This window comes from Acartia tonsa, chromosome 15 (assembly GCF_053477335.1).
Source record: "Acartia tonsa isolate MP-2025a chromosome 15, ASM5347733v1, whole genome shotgun sequence".
NCBI classification, from domain to species: Eukaryota; Metazoa; Arthropoda; class Copepoda; order Calanoida; family Acartiidae; genus Acartia; species Acartia tonsa.
This window is the reverse complement of record NC_137274.1, coordinates 21329144-21349828: the sequence shown is the minus strand read 5'-3', so window position 1 is coordinate 21349828 and position 20685 is coordinate 21329144. Positions and strand designations below refer to the sequence as shown.

Here is a 20685-nt window from a genome sequence, read left to right as displayed (position 1 = left end):
TTGACTTGAACTTATAAAAGGTCGGAAATTCATCATAACACAGGAGACATGCACAAAAATTTTTAGCCCTCTAGCTCTAATAGGAACTGAGATAATAAGGGGGGGCGTTGAACGCCCCCCCCCCCCCTCGACTGATTAAGGTGCGGCAAGGGGCCCGACTGTTAAGGGTTAATTGTTATCATAATAAGATAAATGTTATGCTTGAAAATTGTTTTAATAGCTATCTTTATATGTTGCATTTGAAGAAAATTGAGATCAGAATTTGCGTAAATTTTATACTCATTTGCGCCATTTCTATTTTCGGATTTTTCAAAGAAGTCACCATATGAGCCGACTGATGCATAAAACAAGATTTTAATAGAGAAATTTCCTAACTGCATGTGATTTTTAGACTTTTTAAAAAAATTTAACAATGACTTATGTTTTATCTTCATGATTAAGTAAAGTTTGTTTGTCTGTGTGTCTGTAACTCTGTTTGTCTGTGTGTCAAAGGATCTTGCTAACTGCTGGACCGATCGGGTTCTCCTTAACAGGGTAGATTCTCATAGGTCCTGGGAAGGTTTATAACTATTTTGGGGGAGGGTACCACCACCCTCACAAGAGAAATCACCTATAGAAAAAAATTACCCCCCACCAAAATTTTTTTTAAAACTAAATCAAAATGGGGGGGGGGGGGGCATAACGATTAAATCTGTCATAAATACAGTTGACGTAAAAAATGTTTATCATAAAAGTACTTCTTTATGAGAAATATTTTTCCATGAGACAATTGTTTTTATGACAAAAATTTTAATCATAATATTAGTTATTTGAATGCTCCCAAGAATAATAAGATTAATTTCTTGTTAAATTTTAGTTTAGATGAGGCCCCAATTTTATAATGACGCAGTAGTGGCAGCTTGACTGCCTATCTATCTCTCTATCACGCAGTAGTACTAGCTTGACTACTTAGTTATAATATATTACCAACGTAGACGTCAATATGAAACGGCTCAACTATGTATGTTAAAGTTTTTTGTTCATTTTTAATAAAACAAGGATGACAACATCCAAAAGTAGTGAAGCAAAAATCATTTAAAGATATTTTTAAGGAAACATTAGCTATTAATTTAACATAAGGCTTAATATTAGGATTTAATTTTAGTGTATTTATTTTTAAACGCAAAGATATATTATAATTTCCATCTGTAACCGTTAGCTCTTTTCATTAATTTATTCATGTTATATTTGTCCTATTAATTTCTAACTTTGTATGTTCCTATTACATTTTGATAAAATTTAGAAAGCATAGCAACTCTATAATTGTTAACAGAAAGACTGTACATACATTTAAAATATGTAGATTTTAACTTTTTTGAAGAAAAAAAATTTGTGATGTAATTATCCTTTTTATCTGAAAATTGGAATTCTGATTTCTATTATAAAAAGGTGAAAGTAAAGCAACTCTTTAATCAAATGTAAGTGTGCTCCTTAAACAGTATCCTGTATTTAAGCACAGTTTTGCAATAAAGGGGAGGGGGGCAAAATGTGCTGACTCTTTTCACAATATACTAGCCATTAATTTTGGGTGCTACTTCCTAAGTTTTACAGTTATTTGGATAAAATCTTTTTGGTTGTGTCAATAATTACCAAATGTTTTGGTAACTCTCTAAAAAAACAGTGTTGGTAGTTTTAAAATTTATTTTTGTTATTTTGCACACCCCACCCAAAGGCGTGTTAGGTTAGAAAAAAAACCCCGCAGAAACGGTTTACACAGGATGTACTGGGACCTTATGGTGAGTTCAGAACATGCTTTCCCTAAATTGAGTTAGTGTGGTATCCGCCTAGGGTAAATGGCAGACACCGGAGTTCGAATAAAGACTACGGCAGTGTGAACAGACGTGGACACCTTACTATAGAGAAGCTACGCTTCTCTAGCATTCACTAGACAAGAATCAACATCTATTTCAGTTGTCACTTTATTGAAGGTGTAAAGGATACTAAAGCTATATACAACAAACAATAACTACATGGATAGGAATAAATGATCATAACATAAAAGCATTATAATACATATACAATAGTCAGTTTGGGCAATCATGATTCCCCATCCCTGGAAAGGGTGGGGGGAATTAAGAATACAGTTAACCATAATATAAATACATATGGATTAGGAATAAAGATAGTTAAAGATAAATCATACAGTAAAACATAGATAATTGCAATGGTTAGGTAGATGGCTATCCCTGTCTGGGGCAGGCAGGATAGCCCATGGAGCAGCACAATAGGTAGATAAGCATAGAGGGGTTGAGTGGTAGGTCTGGGTAATAAAGAGGGAAGGTTTGATGATTACTTGTGACAACAACAGTCTGTGTGGGGGTGATTCTATCAGGTGAGGGCAGGTTTAGATCCTTTATCCTCATGGTTGAGGTGGTGCTGATAACTTGGTGGTTGAAGGGGAAGGTTCCGGTGCTTAAGATGGGAGAGGGAGGGGTAACACCCCTCCCTCCATTTGCAGGACAACTGAGAGATGAAACCAGTACCGTTATCTGACATATTTTCAGGTGGCCTTATAATTGTAGAATAACAGGATTTAGCTAGGTGCGTAGCATCACTATAATGTCCTGGTTTCTGCATGGTCCAGAGCTGCCGCATACCACATTAGTACCTTCCCATAGTAGAAAATTTTAAAATTACTTTTGGTGACCAAATTTTACTTTTATTTTTAGACCACCTTCACCTAACCTGCTTTATTGTCTTATTTTGTCTTTCATATTTATCATGCAAATTTGTTCACATTACAGTTAAAATGACAGATATTGAAGCTTTCTAAAAAGGTCTCTAACATTTTTCTAGCTCTAATACTTTTTGAGATATCTTATTTCAAAGTATTGTTGTAAAATCATCTTTTACACAGCAAAAAGTTGAAATAAAAAATTAGTTATTTTAGAGAAAATTTCAAGTATCTTCATGTAAATCTTTCTAATTTTGCTCCAAATTGACCAAATTGGACAGTTAAGGTGCCTAAAACTATCTACATTCAATGGACAATCCAAATCCACACTTTTTGAGACTTTATAAGTCAACAGGAGAAGGCTAAAATGTAATATCAAAGAAACAAATGTAATTTAATTTTAATTATAAATCTCTTTTAAGGCATTTTTAATAATGTAAAATGTGTTTTAAGGTACAAGAAACTCATAATTGATTATGATTTATTATTTTTAAAAATCTCAGAATTAGTTTAGAGTACCTAATAGTGTATATTAACAAAAAAATGTGGCTTAAGAATAAATTGTTTCTTTTATTATATATGAGATCATCCATGAAAGTCTTTAAAATACTATGATTTCTTATTTAAGGTGGCAAAAACTAATTTTGTTTCATAAGGTTATAAAAAATTTAAAAGGCCAATTAACTATTCTTAGAAAAAATTACTAGAATTAGTAGATTACATTTGTAAAATGCTTGGAAATCCTTAAAATTCTAACAAATTTTTTGTTTATTTTCAATGATTATGTCTATTTTTCTTAAGATATGTTTCTATTGGTTCAAAATATCATATGATTGTGTTTTATTGGCTTTCCCATTACAAAGTGACAACTTTATACACCATAACTTACCTTAAAATTCTTGCTAAAGTCGATTAAATTTCAATTTATTTAAATAAACAGCAAATAATTTTTCCTTTAGCATTTTTAAAATTCACTTCATCATGCTCCTGTTGACTTATAAAGTCTCAAAAAGTGTAAATTTGGATTGTCCATTGAATGTAGATAGTTTTAGGCACCTTAACTGTCCAATTTGGTCCATTTGGAGCAATATTAGAGAGATTTACATGAAGATACTTGTAATTTACTCTAAAATAACTAATTTTTTATTTCAACTTTTTGCTGTGTAAAAGATGTTTTTACAACAATACTTTGAAATAAGATATCTCAAAAAGTATTAGAGCTAGAAAAATGTTAGAGACCTTTTTAGAAAGCTCCAATATCTGTCATTTCAACTGTAATGTGAACGAATTTGCATGATAAACATGAAAGACAAAATAAGACAATAAAGCAGGTTAGGTGAAGGTGGTCTAAAAATAAAAGTAAAATTTGGTCACCAAAAGTAATTTTAAAATTTTCTACTATGGGAAGGTACTAACTCAATTTAGGGAAAGCATGTTCTGAACTCACCATAAGATCCCAGTACATCCTGTGTAAACCGTTTCTGCGGTTTTTTTTTTCTAACCTAACACGCCTTCTGGTGGGGTGTGTTTGGGGAGATTTCCATGGATATTAAAATTAGAAAATAAAAGATTTAAACAGTTTTTTTTAGCCTAGCAGGTTTGAAAACTTGGGTAATAATTATGATTATATTATGATTTTTATATTAATATTTGCAGAAAATTATCTGTAATATAATACAAAACATGATTTTTCAGTATGACTGAGAACTGTTTCTAATCTTGCATTTATTAAACGGTTTCGAAGCAATACTAAAAGATATTTTATCTAATGAAAATATTAAAATCTTTATTTCTTTTTCAAGCTCTTCCTGCTGTTACTTGCAAATCCAATTCTATCTTGTTCCCCTGTACAGGTAATTTATTAATAACTAATGGCTACACCAATAGAGACTTTTAGGGTCACATAAGGTTGAAGTCACACCCATCACATTCAATTTTATTTTTTTTTAACGTAAAAAAAATATGGGAAATAATTTAATCTAGAGGTGATTTCTCTATGGGTGGTACACACAGATACACATCTGATAGACAAGGATCAATCAAAATATGTTTGTTTATAGGAAAAAACTGAAGACACAGCACTAGCTAAACTTGATACAACAACTCCTGAAGACACAGCACTAGCTAAACTTGATACAACAACTCCTGAAGACACAACACTAGCTAAACTTGATACAACAACTCCTAAAGACACCACACTAGCTGAACTTGATACAACAACTTCTGAAGACACAACACTAGCTGAACTTGATACAACAACTCCTGAGGACACCACACTAGCTGAACTTGATACAACAACTCCTGAAGACATAACACTAGCTGAACTTGATACAACAACTCCTGAAGACACCACACTAGCTGAACTTGATACAACAACTCCTAAAGACACAACTCTAGCTAAACTTGATACAACAACTCCTGAAGACACAACACTAACTGAACTTGATACAACAACTCCTGAAGACACAACACTAGCTGAACTTGATACAACAACTCCTGAAGACACAACACTAGCTGAACTTGATACAACAACTCCTGAAGACACCACAATAGCTGAACTTGATACAACAACTCCTGAAGATACAATTATAACTGAACAAGAAGCTAGAAATATGGAGTTAGGTAATAAATCATTTATTTTCACTATTTTAAAAATAAACCTTACCACATAGAAGACACAAATAGTTTTCCTTATTTTTATTTTATGTTAAAATGTGTGTCTGTCACAGAAGATTTTTTTCAAGTTCTCAGGAATCTTAGTATATGTGCAGGATGGTTTTTTTCATTCAAGATAAATCAACCTTTCTTAGGTGCAAAACAAATAGTTTTATTTTTCATTAGGTTTGATTGAAGCATCTGGAGCTGGAAATACAAGTGAAGTGGTAAAACTGTTAAGCAGAGGAGTCAACATTAATGCTTATGATAATGAAGGTAAGTATTAAGATTTATTAAAGGAAGCCTGCAAGAAATACCACGCTTTAACTGCTGAAAGACTGCCACAAGTAGACCAAATACCCCAAATTTGAAGCCTTCAGCTTCTATAACAAAAAAGTTCTAGGCATTTTAAAATGACATTTTATGTACAATGGAAATTTTGAAAGAATTGCAATGCTCATGTTGAAAACTTTAAAATTAAACTACGTGGCCTAGAAACAATATCATAAGCTTATTTTTGTCATAAATTTAGGTTTCCAGTAACTAATTATATTTTTACAATAAAAATACCCATTTTTATAGTCAAAATCATTAAAAAAAATTAAGTTTTACTTGCGTTGTACCGAATATACTGTAGCCAATCAGAAGGCTGAATCAGCTTCACAACCAATCACAGCTAAGCTTGTATTAGTTTACCCCTTTGTTTCCGCTATGATTTTCGTTTAAAAATGCAATTTAAATCGAATTTTTTTCATAGATTTTGACTATGAAATGTGGTGTTTTTATTGTAAAAATGTAATCAGTTACAGGCAATCTAAGTTTCTGACAAAGATAAGGTTATAATTTTATGTCTAGGCAACGTAATTTAATATTGTTTTTTCTTTTATGAGCATTGGAAATCTTTCAAAAATTCCATTGTACATAAAATGCTATTTTAAAATGCCTAGAACTTTTTTGTTATTGAAGCTGAAGGCTTATAATTTGGGGTATTGGGTCTTCTTGTGGCAGTCTTTCAGCAGTTAAAGCGTGTTATTTCTTGCAGGCGTCCTTTAAACATTCCTGTCAATCCCATTACTTAAATGAATTTTGCTAACAATAGAACAATCTATAATTCAAAGTAGAACAATGTTTGTCTGTCTGTTTGTCCATTTATTCCTTCCTCACTTAAAGGAACCCTGCAAGAAATACACCGCTTTAACTGCTAAAGCCTGGCATAAGTAGACCCAATACATTTCAAAATGATTTTTAGTACAATGAAAATTTTGAAAGATTTTCATTGTTTGTGATGGAAATTTAAATATTGAATTACGTTGTCTGGAAGCAAAATTAAAATCTTATTTTTATCACAAACTTAGACTGCCTGTAACTGATAACATTTTTACAATAAAAACATCCCATTTTATAGTAAAAAGATCTTTAAAAAATTCGGTTTAAATTGCATTTGCAAGCATAAAATCATAGTGGGAAAAAATGAAACTAATGTGATACTGATGCTCAGCTGTCATTGGTAATTCAACCGACTTAGCACGGACTCAGACTTCTGATTGGCTGAAAATCCTAAAGGCTGGCTTTCTTACACTACAGTACTCTCAGTACAATGCAAATGAAACAGATTTTATTAGTGATTTAAACTACAAAGAAGGGTGTTTTTATTGAAAAAATGTTATCAGTTACTGGCATCCTAAGTTTCTGCCAAATATAGGCTTACAATTTTCTCTCCAGGCGACGTATGTTGATAATGAAAATTCTATTATTAGTAATGAAAAACTTTCATAATTTTCATTGTAATAAAAATATAATTTTGAATTGTATTTAACTTTTTTGTTATTTAAGCTGGAGGCTTCAAATTTTGGGTGTTGGGTCTACTCATGGCAGTCTTTCAGCAGTTAAAGCGGTATATTTCTTGCAGAGTTTCTTAAAGGTTTTTTAGAACTATGAGAAGGGTGGGTCCAAAACAATTTCTTCCCAGGTCTTCTATTGTGGTTTCTAAATAACACAGAATATTTTAATCTCCTATCTACTAATATTCAACCTCACCCCATAATGGAGTGGCGTGGTCTGTAATCATTGTAATAATAATAGAAGGTTTGTTGCCATTTTTTTCCTACAAGCACCATCCGCAGTGTCTGGTAACTGCCAATTACAGCTGCTGCTGCCAAAATTATTTTTTGGGATTTGTAATATTATATTTACATTTAAAATTTTAAGTAAAAAATTACCAAAACAGGTTATTAAATAATAGGATCAAAGGAAGATTTTTTAGCCCTTTAGCTCGATTAGGAGATAATAAGGCGATAATAAGGGGGGCATTGAATGTGGAAGTGCCACCAACCAATTAAGGTTGTGAAAGGTGTTTGACTTTTAAGGTAAACCAAACTTTAGATAGAAAATTTGAAAGCCAATTGTAAAAAAACATCATTTTTTACACTTTATTGCAAAACTAAACGGTAAACAAGGATGACAACATCCATAAAAGCAACACTCTGAAATGGAAGGACAAACAAACATTAACACTAGTAGAGTGTCAGAACTAATATTAATGGATAAGGTTATATGTACAAAATTTTAAGTAAATGTGTTGCAAAACTTATTAAATACATGATTGTGTTTAACCCTTACAGATTTTTTGGGGGGGGCTAAGTCATCACACCCATCTAGTTTTTCAATGTCATTTTTTTTGTAGGTAAGATAGAGAGCTGTGTCTTCATGACTTTATAAGTTTAGTAATTATACGTCAGCAAGAGTTGATTTTGTAAGGATATCTGGTCTGTGTCGGTCGTGGTGTCCAGTCAAAGTCGGTTAGGTAGCACAAAAATTAGAAAAAATTCTAAATAAATCTTAATTTCTACATTATGACTTTTGTGTATAAGGTAGAAACTAAATTTTTTTGGTGAATACTTAGAAATCAATGAAAATCTGAGAAAAGTGGTGTTATGACCGATTGACCTTTTGACCGCTGCCTGACAAATTTTATGACTGATTTTTTGTCCAGCTTATACTATAGACATATATATTATGAATATTGTGGCTTCTATTACAGCTAGAGACCTAAAAAATTTTTGGTAAATCCTTGAGCAACTTCCGTGAATAGAAAAGTCATGACCATTTTCTATTTCCTACCTGTAGTTTTGACATTTTAAGCTGACAGTTGCTGAATTTTAAAACAGCTCTAGACCAGCTAATTCTTGTATGTAGTCTTTTATTGTCATCAATAGGACAATTCTAACCTAACTGTAACAGTCGAATGCACGTACAAACCGACCCTAATTATAGAAAGCTATAGTTTTAAAAATACTTCTGATTATTTTTAAAAATGTGGCCTTTGCTTTTTATCTTTTTAACATTATAAAGTATAATAATTGCACTATAGTCTCAACCCATTAATTTTCATACTTATCTGCCAATAAAAATTGTGGAGAAATGTATTTTTATAGAAAACATACCTTTTTGATTCATATTTTAAGAACTCAGCTCACTACACGTGCAATCTGCACTCTTTTTTCTTAGAACTGTAAAACCCCTCAGACATTTCTCATTTCTTCTGAGAGACACACACAACTATCCTATGATATGTGCACAAATGCAGAGATGATGCACAAAAATGTCTAAGTCTTTGTGTGTTTTTTGAGACAAAAGTTAACTTCTTTTCCATTATAATTGTATTTAGTAACTATAACTTAATGTATCAATAACTCTACTCTAAAATATATAATAAATAATGATGGTTAGTTACATAATATCCTATATTCTATCTGTCTACATATATTTCTTTCTATCTTTTATTAATACATCTATTTATCTGACTATAAATGACAATAATAGATATATAATAAATTTAATATATTTATATCTAGGATATACCAGTCTTATAGTTGCAGCATGGTATGGGAGGATTGATGTTGTGAAGATATTATTAGAAAACGGAGCTGATGCCAATGCAAAGACTAATAATTATTTTGGTCAGTTTTATTATTATACAATGTTTCTAGAATATTATCTTAAAGGAAGCCTGCAAGAAATACACTGATCTAATTGCTGCAAGTAGACCCAATACCTTAAATTTGAATGCTTAGCATCAATAACAAAAAAGTTGTAGGTATTTTAAAATAACATTTTAGGTATATGAAAATTTATTTAACTAATTATAGTTTTATGATAAAAAACATTTTCCTAGTTAAATAATTATTTAAAATTCAGTTTAACTTTGCATTGTACATAATGCATTGTAGTATTTCCAGCCAATAAGAAGGATGAATCAGCACAACAACCAATCACAGCTGAGCTTGTATTAGTTCCATTTTTCCCATCTATGACTTTAAGCTCATAAACACAATTTTAAACTGAATTTCTTTCAGAGATTTGACTATGAAAAGTGGTGTTTTTATTGTAAAAATATAATCGATTACTGGCAACCTAAGTTTTTGACAAAGATAAGCTTAAAATTTTGTGTCAATGCATCATAATTTAGTATTGAACTTTTTATCATGAGCAATGGAAAACTTTCAAAATTTTCAAATACCTAAAATGCCATTTGGAAATGCCTAGAACTTTTTTGTTATTGAAGCTGAAGGTTATAAATTCTGGTATTGGGTCAATTTGTGATAGTCTTTCAGCAGCTAAAGCAATGTATTTCTTGCAGGGTTTCTTTAATATATCCTTTCTTAATTATATCTGTCTATATTTCTATCTATCTATTACTTACACATATCTATTCACCATAAATGACAATAATAAATATATAATAAATCTAATATATTTATATCTAGGAGAGACCAGTCTTATGTGGGCAGCAGGGAATGGAGATACTAATGTTGTGAAGATTTTATTAGAAAATGGAGCTGACAGCAATGCAAAGAATAATGTTGGTTAGTTACATAATATTATTATTATACAATAATTCTATCATATGTATAACATCTTATATATCCTTTATATATTTCTATCTATCTATTATTTATATATATGTCTATTTATCTTACTATAAATCACAATAATAAATATATATTAAATCTAATATATTTATATCTAGGGAGAACCAGTCTTTTATATGCTTTAATTGTTGGATGGACTGATGTTGTGAAGACATTACTAGAAAATGGAGCTGATATCAATGCAAAATATAATGATGGTTAGTTTCATAATATTATTAATATACAATAATACTATCATATGTAAAATATCTTATCTTATTTATACATATCTATTTATCTTACTATAGTTCACAATACTAAATATACAATAAATCTAATATATTTATATCTAGGATGGACAAGTCTTATGTGGGCAGCAAAGTATGCAGCACGTAATGAAAATACTGATGTTGTGAAGATATTATTAGAAAATGGAGCTGATATCAATGCAAAGGATAATAATGGTTAGTTATATAATACTATTATTAATACCATATTTATATCATATATAGAACATCAATCTGCACATCTATCTATCTATCTAACCCGCGACCATGGCTTAACACGTAGCGCATCCGCTCGTCGTCGGGAAGGTGATAGGTTCGAATCTTGGGCCGACACCGCGTCATAACTAAAGACGTTAAAAATGGTTCCTACTGCTGCTATGTCAGATGCGCGACATAAATAGTTAGAGTAGGGGGAATGCCTTGGCCCAAAACAGGCGCAACTCGTTACCATGCACAGTTGGGACTTCTTAGACAAAGGTCGTGCATCACAGAGAGTTGGTTGTCTGATGGATGTTACTTAGCCTAATATCCTTGGGTGTTTGGACAGAGAAGGGTGCGTTACAGTCATCCTTAGTTCTCCTGAATTGTTGGACCAGGACCTGGACAGTACATCAAGTCGATAAGGTCCTGGACTGCAATCCCGCCCGTATGAAGTAATCTATCTATCTATCTATCTATCTATCTATCTATCTATCTATCTATCCATCTATCTATCTATCTATCTATCTATCTATCTATCTATCTATCTATCTATCTATCTATCTATCTATCTATCTATCTATCTATCTATCTATCTGTCTACTAATGTGAAATTCCAAAATCGACCCACCCTACTATCTATCTATCTATCTATCTATCTATCTATCTATCTATCTATTGCCTCAAGTTCCACAAGAGGGCTCTAATAATCAATCATATTCCTAGGAAGAACAGCTCTAGATAAAGTCCTAGATAGAGCTTGGATCACTGCAGAGATCAGAGCTGAAATATCAGAAATACTTAGAGAAAATGGTAAGGATAGTAATTACATAAATATAGATTTCTTATCCTAAAAAGTAATCTGATTACTTACTTCTGAACTGATATGGTTCTTCTTTACAATGTAGCTTTTCATAGGTTCTGGAAATAAGTATTACATGGGAGGGTACCATCACCCTCCCTAGAAAAATTTAACCCTGCTCCTATTTGAAACTATATTTAAGGAGTGGAAGGGGGGTGTATACTCTCTCTTACCCCATTTGTATTAGTTACAGATTAAAGGAAAATGTGTAACAAGTTATAATGTATCATGTTTGTTTATTTTTTTCTTTAAATTTTGTCCTTATATCTACATTTCAACAGTTAGATTATTGTATTTATTGCAGGCTTCATTTAAATACATCATTGCTTGTTTTGGGCATTTATGGTCTCGTTTTCTAAAAATCTATGTTATATTGTCTTATCCCTTAAAGGGACTGTAAACGAGAAAATTTCTCATCAGATTATCAAACCTTCTCATCATCTCATTCATATAATCTCAAAGATAGAGCAAAACTGTCTCCTGTTTCATTAAAAAACGGATTTTTCCGCCGATTTTTATTATGTCTAAGATTGGTGAAAAAATTTCCGGACTATATAAAATGTGCAATTAATTGTCTTTTTTCCTTTTATAGCTAAAACTAAACTTTTTGACATAGTTCTCTAATTTTCCTAACAGTTAAAGAGATCACGAATTAGTTTTTTCAGAATTCATTTTTATTTACCTTTCCTTCTTTTTTAAGTAATTTTCATAGAATAATTTCTTAAAAGTTCCAGTAAGTTAGAAAAAAATTAGATTAAAATTCCAAAATCAGTTCCACACGAAGTTAATGTTAAAGTTTGAGAAACAATTAAACTGTAAGAAAATAAGCCATTTCTTTACTTGCAGATAAAAACAAAAAAATCAATACATAGGAAATAATTTTGTAATAAACCTCTTTTAATATTTGTCTTCAAACTTTCTTTAAAATGTAATTACAAAATTCCTTTTATTTTATAAAATGATTAACTAAATTTTGGCATGTTTGAACTGCTATGAAGACAAAAGAAAAATTGATTAAATCTCTAGAAAGAATAATATTTAAGAATTTAATGGTTTAAAAAGTGAAACTATACTATATTTGCTACACACTTTTAGCAAAAGATTCAGTCATTTTACTAAAATATTTCCATAAAAATTAATATTCTTTTTTTTATGTCAATGAAAGATTAGTAATAATCCATCCACACACACACATTGGCACACCCCAATTATCTACACACACACGCACACTACGTAGCCTAACACACAAACGCACACACCCACACACACTCTCCACACCCCAATTATCTACACACACACACACACTACGTAGCCTAACACACACACACACACACGCCACACCCACACACACTCTCCACACACACTCTCCCTCCCTAATCTTTGTACTCCCCCCCACGAATCTACACACACACACACTCTCATTCTACCTAAAAAGCCCACTCCCCCAACGCTCTACACACACACACACAAACGCCCACACCCACACACACCCATTCTCCCTAAACGCCCACTCTCCCCCCACATATTTACACACCTTACTTAACCAGGGAACTAAAGGCATAAGACAATGGCTGATAAATTAATGGATATCCAAAAGGAAAATATACACAAAATTACACATTTTGTAAACTATATTTAGTGGTTTAAACATTTGGACACACAAAGTAATGAACCAACCAATAAAAATTAAATAAAAGTCCCCAGAGTTATTTATTCAACGAATAAAATGTCATTAACTTTGGGAACTAATGTAATAAACAGCTAAATATCCATTTTCTCCCTGAATACAGAATAGAAGGATGTCGAGTTTTTAATAAAAAGTTTTAACAATATCCTATTTTATAAAGTGGTAAGCTTTTTTTGTCTGTAGCGAAGGTTTTAGGCTATATTATTTTTATTAAAAAAGTTGCTAGTGAATTAAATAAAATTGAATATAAAATACAAGATTAGAATGATAATCTTTTTATACATTAAATAATATTTAATTTAAAACTAACCTAGGTAGAGTTAGGTAGAGAGAGAGAGAGAGAGAGAGAGAGAGAGAGAGAGAGAGAGATAGAGATAGATAGATAGATAGATAGAGAGAGAGAGAGAGAGAGAGAGAGAGAGAGATGGAGAGAGAGACAGATAGATAGAAAGAGAGGTAATAAAATGTCGTGCCGGTAAAAAACATTTTACTTTTCGAACTTCGACTAATTTTCTTTTTTGCTTTTTTTATCATTAAAATGATAATCATGTTGTGTTACTTTTAAATGACATTTAAAAAAATACACAATGCTTTATCTATTTTGAATACAATTCCCTATAAATGCACTGCAATTGTTCGTATTTAATGCATTTATTATTCAGTTTTCATAATAATGATAAGCGCGGTATCGTTCTGTTTAGAAAATTTGAAAATTGTTTTTCATCTAATTAAATATATTTCATTTTTGTAGGCAATATTTTTAAAGATTTATCTTCAATTGTTAGTTATCTACCTATATATATAACGTTATTTGCAAATTCACAGCCACTTTAAGCTGACTTTTAAAATAATCCTTGCTTTTAACAAATGTATAGTTACTTAGAAATTGATAAAATAAGCAATATTTTTTATTTAAAACCAAATACAATAACAAAGCTAAAAACAGGTTTTTTTTATTAGTATCAAGGAAACTTTAGTTGGCCCATCTCTCGCCCACCTTTAATTACAAATTTGTAAATAATAAAGGTGCAATATTTCTTTATAAACAGTCCGATAAAAGTGTAAACTAATTCTTCTAAGTGGGCTATTTATTGTCCAACACAATAAAAAAGGATATTATTATTTTAAATAAATTCTGAGATTCAACCCTTTGTAGACAGTGAGGTTATTTTTGTCAATAATACGAATTTAAAATAGAGCTTTATTACTTAATTATTATGTTATTGAAAAACTAATAGGCAATTTGATATCATAAAATAAATCCTAAACAGTAAGTAAATTGTTTCAACTATATATGACAAGTTAAATATCCCTAAAGCATTATAAAAAACAAAAACGTTCAGATTTTCTCTGTTTTTTCCTTTTTCCCTCCCAAAATACTATAAAATCAAGGCATTATTCCTGCACATTTTTGTAAATAAGATGTTTTTGGTTGATCAGTGTAGTGAAATGTGCTTAGAAAATGTTAAGATTTGATAATCAGATAAGAAATTTTTACGTTTACACTCCCTTTAAGATAAATGAAAAACTTATACAATATTAAAAAAATAAAAATGTTATATTATTACAGGAGGTAAGAGAGGGAGTGAGATTGAGTAAAATATTGACAAGAAAAATCACAAGCAGGTAAGATATTTGTAAAATGTTGAGACACATAGCTGTTAGCTGATGTATATCTATTTATGTCAAGCAAGCTTAAGTTAATAAGATCCCAAAAAGTAAAGCATTCACACTTTTTAAAGAGAAAAATTGGAGTGGATACAAAACCGCGACAAACAAAACCACGACAGTTACAAAACCGCCCCATTACAAAACCGCGACAATAACAAAACTGCGACATTACAAAAAAATCTATAATACTAAAAATCTATAATAAAAAAAATCTTAATGCTAGAAGGTCATGGCTGCAGAGCTCGGCCCCATGGCCTGCCTAGCCACGGGCGCTCGGCCCCCTTGCCTATAACCTAACCTATATGTTTGAATGTTTAATGTACATTAACTTATTTATAGTTTAGAATTTCGTGGATTTTACAAAAAGTGGTTGGTAGATTTTTTTCAAATTTTAAATATTTTTTTTACAATATTTAGGTTAGGTTAGGTTATGGGAAAGAGGGCCGAGCGCCCGCAGCTAGGCAGGCCAGGGGGCCGAGCGCTGCGGCCATGTATTCATACAAAAATTCCTACATAGTTATATTTTTTTATTGTCGCGGTTTTGTTATTGTCACGGTATTGTTATTGTCGTGGTTTTGTAATGGGGCGGTTTTGTAATGGGGCGGTTTTGTAACTGTCGCGGTTTTGTATCCACTCCAAAAAATTTACTTAAACCATCCTAAAACTATAATCTAAAAATAATAGTCTAAAACTGGAGTCTATCTAGCTGATGCTCTCCTGAAGAGAATTAAATCAGTTCAGTAGTTTAAAGAGAAAAATAGCCTTAAACCATCATAAAACTATAATTTAAAAATTGATTGTCTGGTGCTCTTCTAAAATTTTCAGCCTTCTACTTTATATAATGAGATTACTACCACCCTGAGGGAGGGGGGGGGGGAAGTTTAGAATCTCACTCTTATCTGCATATGATATTTGCTTTTAGGAGTAATCAGCTTACTAATTCTCCAGAGTTCCTTCTCTCAGAATCTTTAATGTTTCAAAGAAATGATTAGACATTACATATTACTAACTCTCTTACTTATTCTATGTTATCTATATATTATTTTTTCAAATTTTTAGCTTTTCTTTGAAAGAAAATTGTTTAAAACCTATAAAGTGGAATACATATTTTTAGTGGTAAGTTTGATGGATGAAACAGCGTAAAGTACCTCCAAAAAGATGATGTCAAACAATAAAATGACCAATGAGAGGCCAGTATGAGTTATTGGTCAATTACAATGTATACTGGCCTATCATTGGTCATTTCATTGTATGAGTTAATTTTTTTGGAGGCACTTTATGCTGTTTCCTGATGGATCAAATATTTGAAAGGCTATTAAGTATCTCAAAAATCATTTTTTTTGCTATTTTATTTATGGTTGGATTCTTAGTATGGAGATTTATAAAGATATTATTTCTTGATTGTATTAAGGTTAAGATGTGCTATTGATTAAACATTATATTACTATATTGCCATGATCTATATTAACCTATATAGATCATATAACTTTAAGTTTATTGAACAAACTTTACTGGAACACTAAAGTTATTACTTTGAATTATAAAAAATTTACATGTCCATGTTTTCTATAGATTTCCACATAAGTAGATTTAAAAATATTTTTTTTACATCAGTTAACAGCTGAGATTTTTAGAGCTAAATTTTTGAAAAAGTGCCTGAGGAAAAAGTAACTTTTCAAGAAAAATGCTTTTTACAAAAGAAATTGCTTGTTTTCAATACTTTTTATAAAACTTATATAAAGATGTTTCCAAGAAATTTATTTCATGCTAAAAGCACTTTTTTCACTTGTTCTAATAGGCATTTTTAGAATAGTGTATATTGCAAAAACACCCTTACACAAAGAAATCCTAATAAACTTAAAAGTAGATCAAAAGTTTACATAAACAGAAATCAAACACTTTTCATTTTATTAAAATAAGTTAAGAAACAAAAAAGTTACAGTTACAAACTATTATTAAACATTTAACAATTTAAAGGACGCCTGCAAGAAATAACACGCTTTAACTGCTGAAAGACTGCCACAAGAAGACCCAATACCCCAAATTTAAAGCCTTTAGCTTCAATAACAAAAAAGTTCTAGGCATTTCAAAATAGCATTTTATGTACAATGGAATTTTTGAAAGATTTCCAATGCTCATAAAAGAAAAAAACAATATTAAATTACGTCGCCTAGTCACAAAATTATAACCTTATCCTTGTCAGAAACTTAGATTGCCTGTAACTGATTACATTTTTACAATAAAAACAACACATTTCATAGTCAAAATCTATGAAAAAAATTTGATTTAAATTGCATTTTTAAACAAAAATCTTAGCAGAAACAAAGGGGTAAACTAATACAAGCTTAGCTGTGATTGGTTGTTAAGCTGATTCAGCCTTCTGATTGGCTACAGTAAATTCGGTACAACGCAAGTAAAACCTAATTTTTTTTAATGATTTTGACTATGAAAATGGGTATTTTTATTGTAAAAATATAATTAGTTACTGGAAACCTAAATTTATGACAAAAATAAGCTTATAATTTTGTTTCTAGGCCACATAGTTTAATTTCAAAGTTTTCAACATGAGCATTGCAATTCTTTCAAAATTTTCATTGTACATAAAATGTCATTTTAAAATGCCTAGAACTTTTTTGTTATAGAAGCTGAAGGCTTTTAATTTGGGGTATTTGGTCTACTTGTGGCAGTCTTTCAGCAGTTAAAGCGTGGTATTTCTTGCAGGCTTCCTTTAAATGATTTTTATGTTTCTTAGATTAATTTGATTAGTGGGCGTGAATTTATTGATAAAGGTGGCGCTAATCCTTCTGGTAATGAGCATAAATTGGGGAGAGGTTTATTTAAGGTCATATTAATAAGTGGGAGATATTTTAATATTTGAGGGAAAATGGTTATAAGAAAAATGCATTCAGTAAAATTTGAAAAGTTGTTTTTTATATTTAAAACTAACGTTTTTTAATGCAATAAAGAATGTATCAATTGTAAACTTACTCTTCTTTCTTAGTTGTTTTTTAACTGGTTGAAATAAAGTAATATACCAATAAAAAACTAAGAAATATTTAGCAATATCCAGTTTCTCAAGCACTTTTTCCAAACTTTGGCTTTAAAAATCTCGGCTGTTAATTGATGTAAAATAAATATTTTTATATTTACTTATGTGGAAATCTATAGAGAAAAGGACATGTAATTTTTTTAAGAATTCATTGAGAAATATGGGCTGCAGATGCTAAAAAATACTTTTTCGAGGGTCAATCTGTATATGTTTGTAAACCTTTTCCATCATGATAATCAAATTAATTATCACTGAATACAAACATGTTCTAAGCCATGATGAAAAATCATGTTTAGCATGGTTTTATAAAAATCATTATTTTTTTTACAAATTAAAAGAATCATTTACTTTTATTTGATTTTAGGTATACAATTCATACTTATTAAATTTTCTTTAAAAAATTTGATTAATAAAACCATACTAGAAATATATGATATTATATGAAGCATAGCACCTCCATAACTAGAGTGTGAATAATATGGTCATGATTGTCTAACTAGCATACAGCCAATATAGCAACTATATAACTAGTGTGTGAATAATATGGTCATGATTGTGTATCTAGCATACAGCCAACATAGCAACTATATAACTAGGGTGTGAATAATATGGTCATGATTGTCTAACTAGCATACAGCCAACATAGCAACTATATAACTAGGGTGTTAATAATATGGTCATGATTGTGTATCTAGCATACAGCCAACATAGAAACTATATAACTAGGGTGTGAATAATATGGTCATGATTGTGTATCTAGCATACAGCCAACATAGAAACTATATAACTAGGGTGTGAATAATATGGTCATGATTGTGTATTTGGCATACAGCCAACATAGCAACTATACAACTAGGGTGTGAATAATATGGTCATGATTGTCTAACTAGCATACAGCCAACATAGCAACTATATAACTAGTGTGTGAATAATATGGTCATGATTTTGTATCTAGCATACAGCCAACATAGCAACTATATAACTAGAGTGTGAAAAATGTGGTCATGATTGTCTGACTAGCATACAGCCAACATAGCAACTATATAACTAGGGTGTGAATAATATGGTCATGATTGTCTAACTAGCATACAGCCAACATAGCAACTATATAACTAGAGTGTTAATAATATGGTCATGATTGTCTAACTAGCATACAGCCAACATAGCAACTATATAACTAGTATGTGAATAATATGGTCATGATTGTCTGACTAGCATACAGCCAACATAGCAACTATATAACTAGAGTGTGAAAAATGTGGTCATGATTGTCTAACTAGCATACAGCCAACATAGCAACTATATAACTAGGGTGTGAATAATATGGTCATGATTGTCTAACTAGCATACAGCCAACATAGCAACTATATAACTAGGGTGTGAATAATATGGTCATGATTGTGTATCTAGCATACAGCCAACATAGAAACTATATAACTAGGGTGTGAATAATATGGTCATGATTGTGTATCTAGCATACAGCCAACATAGCAACTATATAACTAGTGTGTGAATAATATGGTCATGATTGTGTATTTGGCATACAGCCAACATAGCAACTATATAACTAGGGTAAGATAAGATTTATTTTTATTTTCCTCAAAGGTACAACATATTTTATTAGATATATATTATAAATAAATGAATAATATGGTCATGATTGTGTATCTAGCATACAGCCAACATAGAAACTATATAACTAGGGTGTGAATAATATGGTCATGATTGTCTAACTAGCATACAGCCAACAACTGATAAAGTGTGGCTTACTTTCTTATTGAAAGATTTTTTAAAAAGTAAACATTTTCTTGTATTCATTAAAAACTGATTAATATCAGAGTGATTATAACCGTTTTTAATCCATTCAAAAAACTATGTATAGCATCATTTTATATTTAGTTTTCTACAAATATAAACTGTAAAATCATAAGATTGAAACCAGTTTTTTTAGCCTGTGCCTTTGGAATCTTGGTTTTAATCTTATAATTGTATATTTTATATCTGTGGAAAGCTGTTTATTATATGATGTGAGAAAAATTATTGTGATTTACCTCATAAACATTTATTTTTCATATGTTATAAATGTTGAAAACTCTTGAATGCTGAGCTATTTATTGATATATTAATAAATTATGATTGTATTTAGCATGTAAGGTTATATTTAGTAATAAGTATCCAAATCAAATTTTATTTCTCATCAAAAAAAAATAATTTCAAATTTCATGATAATCATAGATTAAAACACAGATTTGAATATTTATTAGGGTGGGTCGATTTTGGAGTTTCACATTAGTAGACATTGCCAAGGGTTACTGGGCCAATATAAAACCCTGTGAAACTTAAAAGAGGTTTTTTAACCCAAAAACAACGGGCGCGCGGGGAGTATAAAATGTGCCCACCCCCCTATAAAACCAAAAATTGAAATTCCTTCAAACACAGGCATGCTGCATATCAAAATGACTGCATTGAAATGCTGATTACAGATCTGAAAACCGTTTTGAAAAATATTGATTCAGTCTGAAATTATTTTCAAATAACCTACCAAAATGAACAATTTTGACCAAATCAGCTGTTTTTAGGTACTTGATGAGATCTTATTCGAACTAGGAGCAATATTTTTCAAAACGGTTTACAGATTCGTAATCAGCATTTC

General features: G+C 30.7%; 1 protein-coding gene across 1 annotated transcript; it reads left to right on the top strand.

Moving 5' to 3' along the window:
- The first annotated feature begins 885 nt into the window (after window positions 1–885).
- LOC145306789 (uncharacterized) lies at window positions 886–17077 on the top strand. The gene is made up of 11 exons (XM_080149085.1): window positions 886–1000; window positions 4516–4566; window positions 4774–5335; window positions 5555–5644; window positions 9223–9327; window positions 10135–10233; window positions 10398–10496; window positions 10632–10742; window positions 11490–11576; window positions 14883–14938; window positions 15906–17077. Exons 1-10 carry the CDS (start codon window positions 983–985, stop codon window positions 14909–14911), a joined length of 1251 nt encoding a protein of 416 aa, XP_080005211.1. The 5' UTR covers window positions 886–982; the 3' UTR covers window positions 14912–14938; window positions 15906–17077.
- The last annotated feature ends 3608 nt before the right edge of the window (window positions 17078–20685 follow it).